The sequence below is a fragment of the Xiphophorus couchianus genome, chromosome 14 (assembly GCF_001444195.1).
Source record: "Xiphophorus couchianus chromosome 14, X_couchianus-1.0, whole genome shotgun sequence".
Taxonomy (NCBI): Eukaryota; Metazoa; Chordata; class Actinopteri; order Cyprinodontiformes; family Poeciliidae; genus Xiphophorus; species Xiphophorus couchianus.
The window spans coordinates 1055481-1069178 of NC_040241.1; the positions used below are offsets into that span (position 1 = coordinate 1055481).

Genomic DNA, 13698 nt, shown 5'->3' on the forward strand with positions numbered 1-13698 from the left:
TGCTTAAGTTCTCACACCCACACTCGCAAGACCAGACCATTAAGCAAAACAAAATATGCCAAGTATAAGGAAGAGCCTAGAAGTCAATATGTACAAGATAAAAATGGACAACGCAAGACATGATGATGCTGAAGGATCTCAAGATTGCTCAGAAGTAGGACATATGTCATGTAATGATGGACAAAATGGCTTTAAAAAAAAGAAAACAATTGACAGCTGAAGAAAGCCAGTGAAATGCTACTGATAATGATTGTCAATGTTAATTTATTTGTAAAGCACTTTAAAACAGCTATGAACTGCACCAATGTGTTCTTAAAACATGCTTGATCCTTTAGGAATTTAAAAGTCTGCAACAATGTTTAAAAAATCATGAGAAAATACATTAATGAGCGACTTCTAAATAAAAAGACAAAAACCTAACTGAAGAAATGAGTTCTCAGTAATGATATAGAAATAAACATTCATACACACACACAGAAACACACAAAGTAATGTTAGGCAAGTTATTTCCATGCAAAGCTAAGGGAAGTGCTAAGGGTGAGGACATGGAAGAGTGTAAATGGAGTGAGCAAAAAATTTTGCTTGTGGTTCGTTTAGAAAAACCCTCCATCTGTCAATATGTGCACATGCATGCAGCACTATGTAATTCCTGTGCATTAAGTATGCTTCATGTGTAACATGAGTTATGGTTTGAGCTTTATTCTAAATACTTAACGGTTTTAGTGTTGGATGGCAAGGCTTGGGAGGTGGGTTAGGTGGAGAACTGCTGCTTGATTTACCACAATACTAGAAGCTACAGCAAGCACTACATTAACCCTCCTATTATGTTCGTTTCTGAGGTACAGCAAAATTGTTCATGGGTCAATTTGACCCAGGGAGTGTTTAATCATACAATAGTGTCAGAAACCAAAAAATTCCTCCAAAACATTTTTGTATCTGATTAGTAACTCCAATACTAACCATTTCAATTAATATTTGTGCAATGATGTTTTATTATTTCTCAAAAATTAAGGATCAATGACGACAACCTGCTCATTTACTCATTTGGACATAAAAAATGGAATTTACATTTTTAATGACCACTGAAAAAAACCTAAAAATAAAAAACTATAATTTCCTTGAAATTGATCTTTGGTAAATTTTTTTATATTACACTTTTTTTTTTTTCAATGGGTGATCTTTAACTTGAGACACACATACTGTTCTGGGTCAAATAGACCCAGAACAGATTAAAATCATTTAGTCATGCAGAGAGTATTTATGTTTTCCTCCACTTCTGCTGAGTGTCACTCAGTGTGGGTGGAGTTTGTCCACAGGAACAGAAAAGATTCCTGTCAAAAGTTGTGTGAACACCTGCTTTCTCGCAGTTTCCTAGTGAAGTAAAGAGAATAGTGAGAAAGTCGGCTTGTGGGCGTGCACATGCGCATGTAGGGGTGTGGTGGGGTGTGTTTGTGTGTGTGCATGTGTTGTGTTTGTGTGTGTGTGGTGAAATATGGTTCATAGCTGCAAGGAAACATATAGAATTGGACATTTTTTAATCTTCTTTTGCACTTTAACCTGACTACCGGGTCAAATTGACCCAAACAGTATCTATGTAAAAAGTAGACCTAGGGGTTGGTACAAATGTGTAAAATGAATAAATTTTTTATTTATTTGTAGCGTGCACCTATTAAGACAAATAGAAAAAGTTTCATGCAAAAAAAATACTTCCAACTATTTAAAAAAATATTTTAAACTTTAAAACGGGTCAATTTGACCCGCAACATAACAGGAGGGTTAAAAGCATAAATTGTTTTCGGGAGAATTTTAGCTATCCATATTGAACTTATTAAAACAATTATACAAAACAAGATGCGCATGGACCCTTTTTCTAATTTACAAATGTTGCAGAGGGAATATTTTGTTAGACCTGCATAAGAACAAATACCATCACAAATACGTTTTTATCTTCTCTTTTATTTCCCCCAATTTTGAACTCTGAAGGTTAAATTGTTAAATGAATAACAATCGTAAAGGTGAAACTAAAAGAAAAGGCAAGAGAAGCAGCTAAGCCTCAGGAGAAACAGAACAACAACATGGAGATGATGTAGAGCTCATAAGGCTTGAATTATGAGAGCAGACTGGATGTGTTAATGTATGTTTTTAGTTATTTTTATGTACATTGGATATATTCCTCACATCATTGCTTTTGTTAGAATAATGACATTAAATTAGACATTACACATCAAAATGTGTTTTGTGTCCAGAATTTCTTTAAGAGTAGAAGAAATGAAAAGAGTAGCTTACATTTCTCAAAGGTTCTGCCGGTCTGAAAGAGAACACATAGAATGGCTTACAGTTAGTTTGCTTAGATGACCATGGCTGTGTAAAAATCACCAACACAACTACTTAGTAAAAATTACACTCAACAGATACTGTACATCACATTCATTAATGTATCTTAAAGAAATTCTAATCTTATCAACTATGTCATAAACAAGCTAGGACATTGCAAAAACCCATTTAGTGCTAATGGTTAGGCAGTGAACCGGATGATCAGCTGGGAGGAAAGGGGAAGAGGAAGCAGTGGCTGCTTTTACCTGTTCCTCATGCTCTTGGTCTGAATCTGAGTCCTTATGAGAGCAAAAAGTAGCAGGAAGCAGAAGGGAGTGCAGATATAAACACAGGAAGAGTAAAGACAGGTGGAAATAAATTCTCAATGTAGTAACAAACACAGCCTATCACATCTGTCAAACTTCAACTGACAGACATGGAGATAAACACTGTCTAGTTAAAGTCTGGACTATGGATTACACCTGAAAAGCTGCACTACAAACACACCATTGCTTTCACAACCCTCCGTCTTCATACCTAGAGATGGCGTTGCCTGGTGCAACAGTAATATAATAATGCTGGCAATGATTGTTGTGGCAATGACTGTTTGCCACTTGATATGTTCAAATTTACATATAGTGCCATACAAACCTTTTACCCCTTACAGATTTCTTCTGCTTTGGCATTTTTAAAAAGTCATACTTAAATGTTTTTTATATCAAACACAAAAAACAGGTTTTAAATTATGATTTCATTTTTTAAGGAGAAAAAGTCCAATCCAAAACTTTCCTTTTGTTTATTGATGCCATTCAGAAGGAGTCCTGCTGGTTTGGTTTGGATCATTGTTCTGCTGCATAATTCAAGTTTGATTAAGCTAAAGGTCTTGAGCAGTTTGTTGGACTTTCTCTTTTGCTGAATCAACAAAGCATCTCCACCACCACCATGTTTGATTGTCAGCTTGATGATCTGCTTTTGAAATTCTGTGTTAGTTTTAGGTCAGGAAATAGTCTGCTGTGCCCCCCTGGCCTGGAAGCAGTTTTTTTATTTTTCCCTCAGAGTGGCCAACTTTCTGTTATTCCTATCTCGTTTTGATACAGCAGGGGTTCTCACACTTCTCGGGGAAATGTGGGAACGTTCCCCAGACATTTTTCAGCTGTTACATCTGTTTAATCCATTGTTAACATGTCATAAGTTTTTCTGAGCCGCCTTTAAATGTAACATGACCCCTAAGATGCTCGCTCCGGTTTTACAGCTGTGCAGCAGCGATGGAGAACTGCTGCTGCTGTGCAGAAATGGATGTGTGAGAATCATGGCAGCAAAGGCAAAGGACTTTGCACAGTTTTTCACAAACTAATTGAGTGAGTTGCGTAATGCTTTTGAATGCAGATAATGTTAGTTAAATGATGACTAATCCATGACAATATATCATGCTAAGCTGGTTAAAAATAGGCTACTAATTTTGCTGTTATGTATGTTCAAAGGTGGGTAGAACTGGTTACATTAACGTGAGTAACTTTGTGGTACTTACTGTATATGAGTAGTTTTACGGCATTGTACTTTTTTTCTTTTACTTGAGTAATATTATTATTGCTGCTCTTAAGTAGATTGATTTTGTATATAGAGAAATAAACTTCAGAGATTGGAAACATTAGATTTCTGCAACATATAAACTAATGTTTATGAAAATTTGAACATAGTTACTCAACATTTTATACAAGTCACTGTTTACATCTTTACCCTTTATTTTATATTAATAAACATGACAATTTTATTTGAAAAGTTACATAAAGGTTTGTTCATGTATTTATATTAAAGAAAAGGCTGGTTTATCCCCCCCCCCCAACAAACCGGTTCCCCCCCAGCTATTTTCCTCTGGAGTCTCAGTCAGTCTATCCAGCCTCCCTGTCTTGTTGTGACAAGACATGTTGACATTGTCAATGCTTCTCTGTCACCTCTTAGATGAGTCAATATTATTTTGGAGTAACTGTGCCACTCTGTTGCATGCATTTTGTATATGTGGATAATGATTCCCATCTTTACTCCCTTTTGGGCTGATAGATGTCACTGGTTTCTGGGTTTCCTGCAATGGAGCATTTGTTGACATTTCAAATGTTTTAGCTCATGTCATGCTGTCATGCAGGTTCTGCTGATTCTACAGGGCAGATATGACTCAGAGGGGGGGTGTGGCAAGTGAAACTGAACCAAAAGGAAATCTGCTCATTTACAGATAACTGATTATTTATTCATCTGTAATTTATTGATTATCTAACCAAAGATTTATGTTTTTACAAAGAACCAGGTTGATATGGATAACATTTTTCTGTTCTACATTTATTCAGGTCATCGTTGTCATTTGTGTTTTCATACCACTATTGAATATCAAATAATAATTTCACCTTGGCCATATCATTAGCAAAAATTGCCACCAAGTCCAACATTATTAAAAGCTAAACATTTGATAAGACTGGCTCACTGGATGCCAGTTTTAACACAGGAATGCATAGATGGAGAAAAGATTTTTGTAGAGTTCTTACTTTGCTATAAGATGGAAGTGTGATATTGAGGTTGCATATGGCATTTTGGTGAAGTGACCTGTAGTTCCTAGGTTCCTTCATGAATGACAGTCGACCACATGGCTCCTGGGTGTTGTCTCGGATCTACATAAGCAGGCAGATCACAGAACTGGCTTATGCTTTAATATGTACTAGAACATGTAAATGACAGAATAAAAAACAGCTTTATGTTCTGGTGTAATGTAGCAAGGAACCATTCTTACTTTGATGAAGAGTGCTAGCCTGTTCTCCTTAAAGGCATAGAAGCTGAACAGATGATGTTGGCCACTTTTGGTGAGCGGAACCAGGTTTCCAAAACAGTCTGCATATATAGGTTTCCCTTCCAGTACCTGACAAAATTAGTCAGTAGAGTGTGTAAATAGCCCACCAAATCATCACCTTCCTAAAATAAATGGCCTGTCATTTTTTGCCATAAGTCGTTTTGTTTTGCACTTGTTATCCTTTGACAGTGAAAAAGGGGCTGGTAGTTTTTATATCCAAAATCACTTTTGACAAAAAAGCTATTATTATAGAAAGATGACAGGATACAGCTCTTTATTGCATTCTACTTATCTACTGCCTATGTGAAGGTGCCAAGGATGACTTGTGGTGGACCATGGACCATGGATTCATTCCAGCCCTTCTTTCTTATAAACCCTCTCACAAGTCAATTTAAATAAAAAGAAAAAAAATGTATTTGTTACTGGTGGTGTCGAGGCTATAAAAAAGCATAGCAAATATGTAACAAAAACTAAATAAATAAACTATATTAATTTTCTCAGTAGTCTGTAATGGCTTCCCACAGTATGAGGCTTTGATCAATTCTGGGTCCAACCTTCGATCTCACCTCTACATCCCGGCTCCGAGCCACCTCAGTGAAGTTCTCCTGCTGCTCCAGTGTTTTATCAATCTTGTCATCAGTCATGCAAAAACAGCGTAACCGGGCCTCAATTGGGTCATGGGTCTTGGCAAAGATCACAAACTTGGCCATGTAGGGAACGCAGATGATCTCTCGATACACTTGAGTGGAGAAGTTGACAGATTCCTGGACTTGTTGACAGTCTATCAGCCAGAACCTTGAAATAAGAAGCAGCAGAAATCTACATGGTGGGAGCTCAGTCACCCAGAATTCAACAAATAATTTGTCATAGGCAGGACTCAACATTCTTACCTTGCAGAAACGTTGGTGGTGAAGGAGACACAGTCATTAATAAATGTTAATGGTGTTGTCCCTGTTATGTCCTCCCACTGTGCAGGCGTTGTTCCTCCTGAACATTGACACAAAATTATTTGCTTAGAGTAAGAAAGGGTCTTAACAAGCACCGCTTAGTTTTACAAAAGTATGCATGAGCATTTTCTGACCAGTTATGCTACAGAGAAGTCGTAATGTGGGCATGTCCCCTCCAAAACCATTAAGAATTGGGTCAGAGTTGCTCTTGGGGACAGGGATGGTCATGGTAATGGGTTTATGGAACTTTCTCCTGCGAGGCTCCAGGGTGACAATGGGACTGAAGGAGGCCTTGTTTCCAAGGATCTTTCTCACTACACTTGCATTCACCGGCTGAGCCTGTAAAAGAAGATGACAAAAAATGAACAAAACCAGGTGGTTTGGTATCAAAGTGTGACTGCAGGTTCAATGAGTTACCTGAAGTCCAACTCTAATCCTCTTGGTGAGCGCCCCCTCTGGAAAAACTGCCTGGACTTGAGGCACAACAGTACTGCTTAGGATGCCTCCTTCAGGACCAATCAAATTATTGTCCTGCTTGATGCGTGACACCACTGCAAAATATTGGGGGAAGTCTCTTGTAATAATTCTGCAAAGGCGTTTCCTTTCCAGTTCCTCTGGTGGGTCCAGTTCTACAGGCAGGACGTGAAACAGGACAAATGTCAGGACTTCCATGTACGAGGTGCTGCTTGCAAAGTTAAACCCTTAAAAATGAGCAGCAATAATTTAGATTATTTAGCCTATTATAACAGAAAACAATGGGAGTTCATTTTTCAAAGTCATACTATATTATTCATTCATTCATAAATGCCACAATTTTAAACAAAATATTGAATTAAATATTTAGTCAGCAAGCTAAATGTTTAGTTTCAAACTAGTATTTATTTTGGAATTAAATGCGTTTAAATATTCTTGACTATAAATTTTGTTTTTAATTCAATATTTTGTATATTTTGTTTTAAACTCTAGTGTATTTAACCTCAAGCTAAATATTTAGTTTAAAGCTTCCTTAGTTTCAACCAAAATATTTAGCACACATTTAAATATTTGGCTATTATGCAAAGTCACTTGGCGATAAGCAGAAGTACCAAAATAAAAGCTGGGTCTTTTATTTTATTTAACCCTAACCCTCTGCATAAACTTCTGCTGGTGACTGATTCACTTCCGTTGTTGCTCATGTCGCGTCTCCATTGTTTCTCCTCTCAACATATCCAACATTTCAGCTTAAAACAGAGGATGAGCCCTTTTGTTGGCCACCCAGACGTTCACTAATGGCAGCTATCACTTGACTAGCTTTACAGGTCAACAGTTAGCTAACAGCTAAATATTTATCTTCAAACTAAATACTTAGCATGTTAACTAAATATTTAGTTTTAGCTAACCAATATTTAGTTTGTAAATTAAATATATACAAACCTAAGATCTATTTAGTTTGTAAACTAATTAATTTAATTAAATATTTTGTTTGAAATTGATAAATTAACGAATAGCATGGTGTAATTACGATTTAATAAAATGAACCCCCATTTCATTTTCTTACGACAGGCTAAAAAACCCAGATTATTCTACCTTCACAAACAACTCTCCATATGTATGATTAAGTTGTATTTTTGTTCAGGCTTGTTTCGGGCCACTAGCACCCAGACACTGACCCTCATCCATGCCATTCAGAATCCGATTGAGTTCCTCTGGTGTGTATTCACACTGATGCTCCTTCCAGCTTTCTCCTGCCTCACTTCTGAGGATCACCAACTCCCGCTCCTTCCCTCGGAGTGAGGCAAAGTGGGGAATTTCAACAATCACAGGACTAGAGGAGATGAGGGAAGATAAAGTATATCACTCAGATTATGGTCTGATGGAAGATAACATTGTGCCAGCAATTGTTTGGTGCCTTCGCCTCAGTGAGGCTGAGGTAACTGAAGTTTAATCAGTGCAGACAGAGTGACTGACTAGTGGTTTGAGTTCATTGCTGAAACATTTGAGAGTAAACTGCATAAATTCCATTGCAGTGGTAAATATGTGCAACATACATGAAATCTCAGAGCATGGGTGAAATTTGTTAAAGAATTCTTTGACATGTCCAAATTAGTGTGGCTAAACTACTGAGCAAAGTGCAAAAGTTACACTGAGATTTGTTGATAGGCCTGAAGTCACTGTTTATGATTTCTATTGGAATACAAAGCAGATATTTAATAGCTGAATATTATTATGATATTAGCTGAAGTACGTCTTACATATAAGCATTTATATAACTGAAATAAGATCAGTTAAGATACTTCACTGTTCGTCAAATATCTACAAAAGTGAAATATTCCTTCAGCATGTAGAAAGAAAAGGCCACAAATATAAAACTAAAAATGCAAGAGCTCATTTTCATGTGAAATGGTTCTTTGGCCTGGCAATCCTACTTTTTAAATTGACACTGTTGCTGATGAATACATCAAGGAATCCGTCATTAAATACAATGCTTTCCTACTGTAAACTGTATGGATCATGATGACTCAGTAAAAGATGCAGCAAAACATTTAATGATGTAAATTTCAACAGTGTTGTTCACTGACCAACTACTAAGAATTATTTGCCAGAATTTCTAGTTTGTAGCTTAGTGCTAAAGAGCAGCAAAACAACTCTACAGTCAGCTTACTATGGCCAAACAACCATTTCAATTTCACAAACTGATAAAGAGAGCTGTACACTTAGTGACAAAAATCTAAGTACCCAGACAGAATGGCAAAAATGCAGTGAAACTGACTGAGGGTCATGTGACTGCAGTGGTTACAATACTTAAAAAAAAGTTTATAAATACAACCTATTTTATTGTACTGCCAATATAAAGGGTGGTAGAACAAGCATATCAGAGTAAAAAGAGTTTTCTCCAATGGCATGTTGGCAAACATCTGCTGGAACTGAGAAAAGACAGGGTGACCTCGTTGGTTAGATGTTTTTCAGACAGAATATTTTGCTCTTTGGTCATTGTTATGCTCTCTAATGTCGTTCTGGTTGCTCTGATCTGTTCTATACATATGCAAGGTGTGCATGTCCATCAAACTGTGGTTGGCCCATCACAGCCTTCTATATGCCACTCATACCAAATCATGTTAACATCAACCAATCATTCTGGGTACCTGACTTTTTTGTCCAATGTGGTGGGGATTACAAGTGACAAGAACAGTTTCTATGAAAAAACTAAAGAATAAAGCATAAAGAGGGTGAGGCAAAGCAACAGACAGAAGTGCAACACATACAGTGAGGTCCCAGACATTAAGGGAAGGGGTTACAAAATATGAAAAAACATGCAGAAATAATATATGAAGTGAAAGGCAGAAACTGAGGCTGGCATCCATAGATTGTTTCCCTTGCAATATTCTATGCTTTATAAAGCCTTATCACCCTACCCAAGAAATTTAGTCCCCGGTGGACCAAGCTGGAGGATTCTGCTAACCAAACTCTCTCCCTCATTTAAAGGTGGAGGGGCTGTGGGGAGGTGGAGTTTACTGTGTGATACGCCAAGCATCCATCCGCAGCAGAGTGGAGGAGAAAGCACACAATGTTTTGGTTGAATGGAAAATCTAATTGTTTTGTAAGCATGTGATTGTTCTCTCAAAAAAAAGAAAGAAAGAAATACAAAGACACATCATTTAAAAAGACTATTGAAGGTTACAGCATCCGGCACAAAAAACATTCAAATCTGGACTTCTTACTGCAAAAGCATAATCAACCAGATTTCAGTATGGAAAAATACTATATTATGGGTGTTTTTTATGGTATGCTGTTTGTAAAGTTGCGCAGACAAAACTTAATAGCAATCATTTGAGTTTTTTAGCCAATCATAAGGGGAAGAAAAGGGGTTGAATTTTCAAAGTCAAAATATTTTGCTCCAAGTCAACTATTTACATTATAACAAAATTTGTAGTTAGCAAAATAATATTTAACTTGCCACTAAATGTTTAACTTTAAACTGAATACTTAGCAGCTTAGCTTACTAATTACATATTTAGTTTAAACTCTCATAAATAAATGTATAACATGGTGAAAATATGACTTTGACAAATGAACCGCTATTTTTCTCCCTCATGACGGACAAAATAACCAAAGATTTGGGGGCTAAATGTTTAGCTGGCTAACTAATCTAAATATTTAGCAAGGCAATTTTTCTTTGTGAGGTAAACATGTAGTTAGCCTTATGCTGAATATTTAGCCTGCTAACCAAATATTCAGCTAGCAAGCCAAAATTTAGTTTGAGTCTATAAAAACATTGCTTGCAAACTAAATATTCACCTTGGAATTAAACATTTAACTGCAAACTAAATATTTTGTTTCAAACTAAATATTACCTTGCTAACTACAATTTTTTATAAGGTAAATAGTTAGCTTGAAGTAAATTATTTTGTTTACTTAGGAAATATTTAGTTAGAAAATTTGATATCTATAAATGAATGAATGACATTGTGAAAATATAACTCTGAAAAATCAATTCAACTCAATTCAGATTCAAAAATACTTTACGATCCTGAAAGAAATTTAAATGTTGTTCTTCAAAGAGTTTTGTTGCCAGGAAAAATCTACTGTAGATGTCTGTGTTGCAGGAAATCTGAAGAAGCCTCTGACTAAAGACTCTGTTCTCTCAAGACAGTCATGTGAAGAGCATTTTCAGGATTGTCCATAATTTTCTTGCTTTTATGAAGAATCCTTCTTTGCATCATCATCTGCAGAGGTTCCACAATCGTCCCCAGAACAGAACCAGAACAGAACCAGCCTTCTTCATCAGGCTATTGAGCCCTTTGAGGTCCCTGGTTCTGATGCTGCTGATGATGGCAGAAGAGATGAAGCTCTCAACAACAGACTTAGAGAAGATCTGCAGCATCTTGCTGCAAACCTTGAAGGATCTTAGCTTCCTCAAGAAGTCCAGTCTGCTTTGTTCCTTCTTATAGATTCTTCACTGTTGTGTCTCCAGTCCAGTCTGTTGTCCAGATGAACACTGTGGTATTTATATTCCCCAACCCCCATTTTTTCCCCTTATGATAGGCTAAGTAACTCAAATAATTGCTGTTAAGTTTTGATGTGAAACTTTACAAACAGCACAGTATAGTTGTTGATATGTTGCAGCAGTGATTTAATAACTAAAGCGTGATTGCATTGATTTGTGTTCCAAGGAACCTAAATAGTATCCACGTTACCCTGGGGTGTGACACAGAGGTCTGCTTATCTTAGACACTTGAAAATTGGAAAGATTTTCCATTTATTTCTAATGAAATAAATTCTCAGACCTTTAACATATTATTACCAGGATGGTGCTGTATAACCATAAATATAATAAAGCGTTAATTAGAATATCATAACTGTGCTAGAGAACTTCCAGCTTGTCTGCACATAAAGGCTAATTGTCCATTGGATAGCCTAATATTGTAACTTACAGTATATTTTGATATATTCCCACATTTTACCACTAGAGGACATAACCAGCCACATATAAAACCAATCGTGGTGCATTTCTGTAGGTGGAATTCATAAGAAAAGCCATAGTTAAGATTAAGGATTAACAGTTAAAAGTAGTTAGACAGGAGCTGTTATGAAATCAAACTGGGCATGCTGGAGAGCAAAGACTGGCAGACCCTGGCACTGGCAGGAAGCAAGAACAGATACACAAACAGCTGAAGTTAGGCAGAAGCTGGGGAAAATCAGTCTGAAAGAAAGAGGGCAGCAAATTGTAAGTCAAGCAATCAAGAATACAGAAGGTCCCCCCACCTTTCTCACACTGTTAATGCATCTTAATGTGCATATTTAAGGTTCTTTTAAATGGTAGAAAAGTATTTTCTAAGGTCAAATTATAAATATGGTTGCTGTACTTGGCCTGTAACTAGCTAGCGAAAGTTTTAAAGTATTGAATCACCAAAAAAGCTCTGCTTCTAGAAAAATTGTGTGGTTTGCATGATGTAACTGGAGGAGAACGGAGCCCTGCTGTCTGATTGCTGAGCTCAAGGAGGTTTTGTTTGCTCAGGTGTGATTAAAACGTATGTGTGGTTGATCAGGCTGCAACTGGTCTGGGTGTGGTGGTGGAAAAAAACAACAGAAAAAAAATTATTTTAGCTCTGCGGGAGATTTGTCCAGCTGGGAAGTCAAGATTTCACTACCAATAGTATGTCAACTAACATGGCAATCTGCAGTGCATACTTCTGTGAGCAGGCTTACAACAAAAGCAACCCAAATGAGTATTAGATGGGATCCAGAAGAAATTACAAAATCAGGCTGAAATCCACTGCAGTACCACCATAACACAGCAGAAGCAGAAAGAGGAAGAAAAACAATGATGGGGAGAAGAGACAAACCAGAGTCGGAGCTTTGACCTGGAAGAAGGTGGTTGGAGAGGGTTATTCAATTTTCCTGGAATATGAATATTTTTGACTCTAATTGTATGTACAAAGGACCCTACAGAACACTGCAGTCCAACACTGTTGGTAGGGTTGCTTAGAGACGAACACTACACAGCCAAAGTGAGCTGCTATCAACCCGCGTCTTTTTAAACTGTACTCCACCATGACCTTAACAGCAAAAACTCTTGCAAAAGTACAGATGTGAGTGGGAAGACACCCATCCCAGGCTCAGCAAGTTCAGTGAGGATGAATACAGGCTTTAAAAAAATAATTTACAATGTATCAGCAATATTCAGTGGCGAAGTGTGTTACTGTACGACAAAAGACAGAATGGATCAGGAGAGGAACACTGCAGACCCACCAGAACCTAAAGAACTAGACATCAGAGTCTCTTCATCCCTCAATCATCTCCTGAGGCTGATATGGCACAGAACATTTTGATATGATTGATTAAGTTTTTATTGTGCTTTTAGTAGACTATTATGGTTTGATTATTTACTTGGATGTTCATTTTGGATGATAGATTTTCTCATATAATAGTATGATAGCCAAAATAATGTAAATGGCAATTTAAGGAACAAATTATACTAATAGATTAACAGTAAATAAATAAATATTGTGAAGAGAAAATGTTTATTTGTCCTACATTAAAACGTTTCTTGGGGTTTTTTGATAGTGTGAAACAATGATAGTGTTGGTGGTCAATATTATTTCACTTTTATTTACTGTATGTGGGTTGCCAGTTTGGATAACCTGACTTCCTATCAAGCTACAAGAATGAAGAAAAAACATACTAACAAAACTGCACCAGACACAGACCTGCAGCTCAGAGGCTCTTTGGTTCATTTATACAATATTGCCCTGTTTTTTATTTAATTCTTTTTTAATTGCCCCTAGGAAAAAACACTGACTACCCCAACCCCCGTAGTAAATTTGGTCTAGAACCAGCCTCTGAGCCCAACTCCTTCGAAATATTTTGGTATTATTATTTATAATACCACAATTTGCACAGAACTTACATTAGGCTGTTTGACATGAATTTCAAATATTAAATCGGGTGTTATGATCAGTTATTCAGTACTTGACTATTTCACTTTTTACCAAGTACTTTTTATATTTGCTGATTTGAAGCTTAAGCTACTTCCACTTAACAGGTTGAAATTATACTAATCTGATTGGAGAGCAAATTTTTGGGCACTCTAATCCATATTTGAAATGGTTGCACTACTGAGTTTTT

General features: G+C 36.7%; 1 protein-coding gene across 32 annotated transcripts in view; it reads right to left on the minus strand.

The window, feature by feature from the left end:
- Positions 1–13698, minus strand: part of ank2b (ankyrin 2b, neuronal) — a 176110-nt gene that overhangs the window by 36665 nt on the left and 125747 nt on the right. For 19 of the 32 annotated variants that reach the window (XM_028037792.1, XM_028037787.1, XM_028037785.1 and 16 more), the window contains 10 exons: positions 9486–9584; positions 7743–7897; positions 6511–6722; positions 6228–6432; positions 6037–6133; positions 5713–5941; positions 5090–5215; positions 4848–4970; positions 2580–2612; positions 2287–2308 (listed from right to left, as the gene is read on the minus strand). In XM_028037792.1, coding sequence (XP_027893593.1) covers positions 2287–2308; positions 2580–2612; positions 4848–4970; positions 5090–5215; positions 5713–5941; positions 6037–6133; positions 6228–6432; positions 6511–6722; positions 7743–7897; positions 9486–9584 — 1301 coding nt within the window. The remainder of the gene's footprint in view (positions 1–2286; positions 2309–2579; positions 2613–4847; positions 4971–5089; positions 5216–5712; positions 5942–6036; positions 6134–6227; positions 6433–6510; positions 6723–7742; positions 7898–9485; positions 9585–13698) is intronic. The other 13 variants (XM_028037814.1, XM_028037794.1, XM_028037795.1 and 10 more) reach the window with 3 other exon arrangements.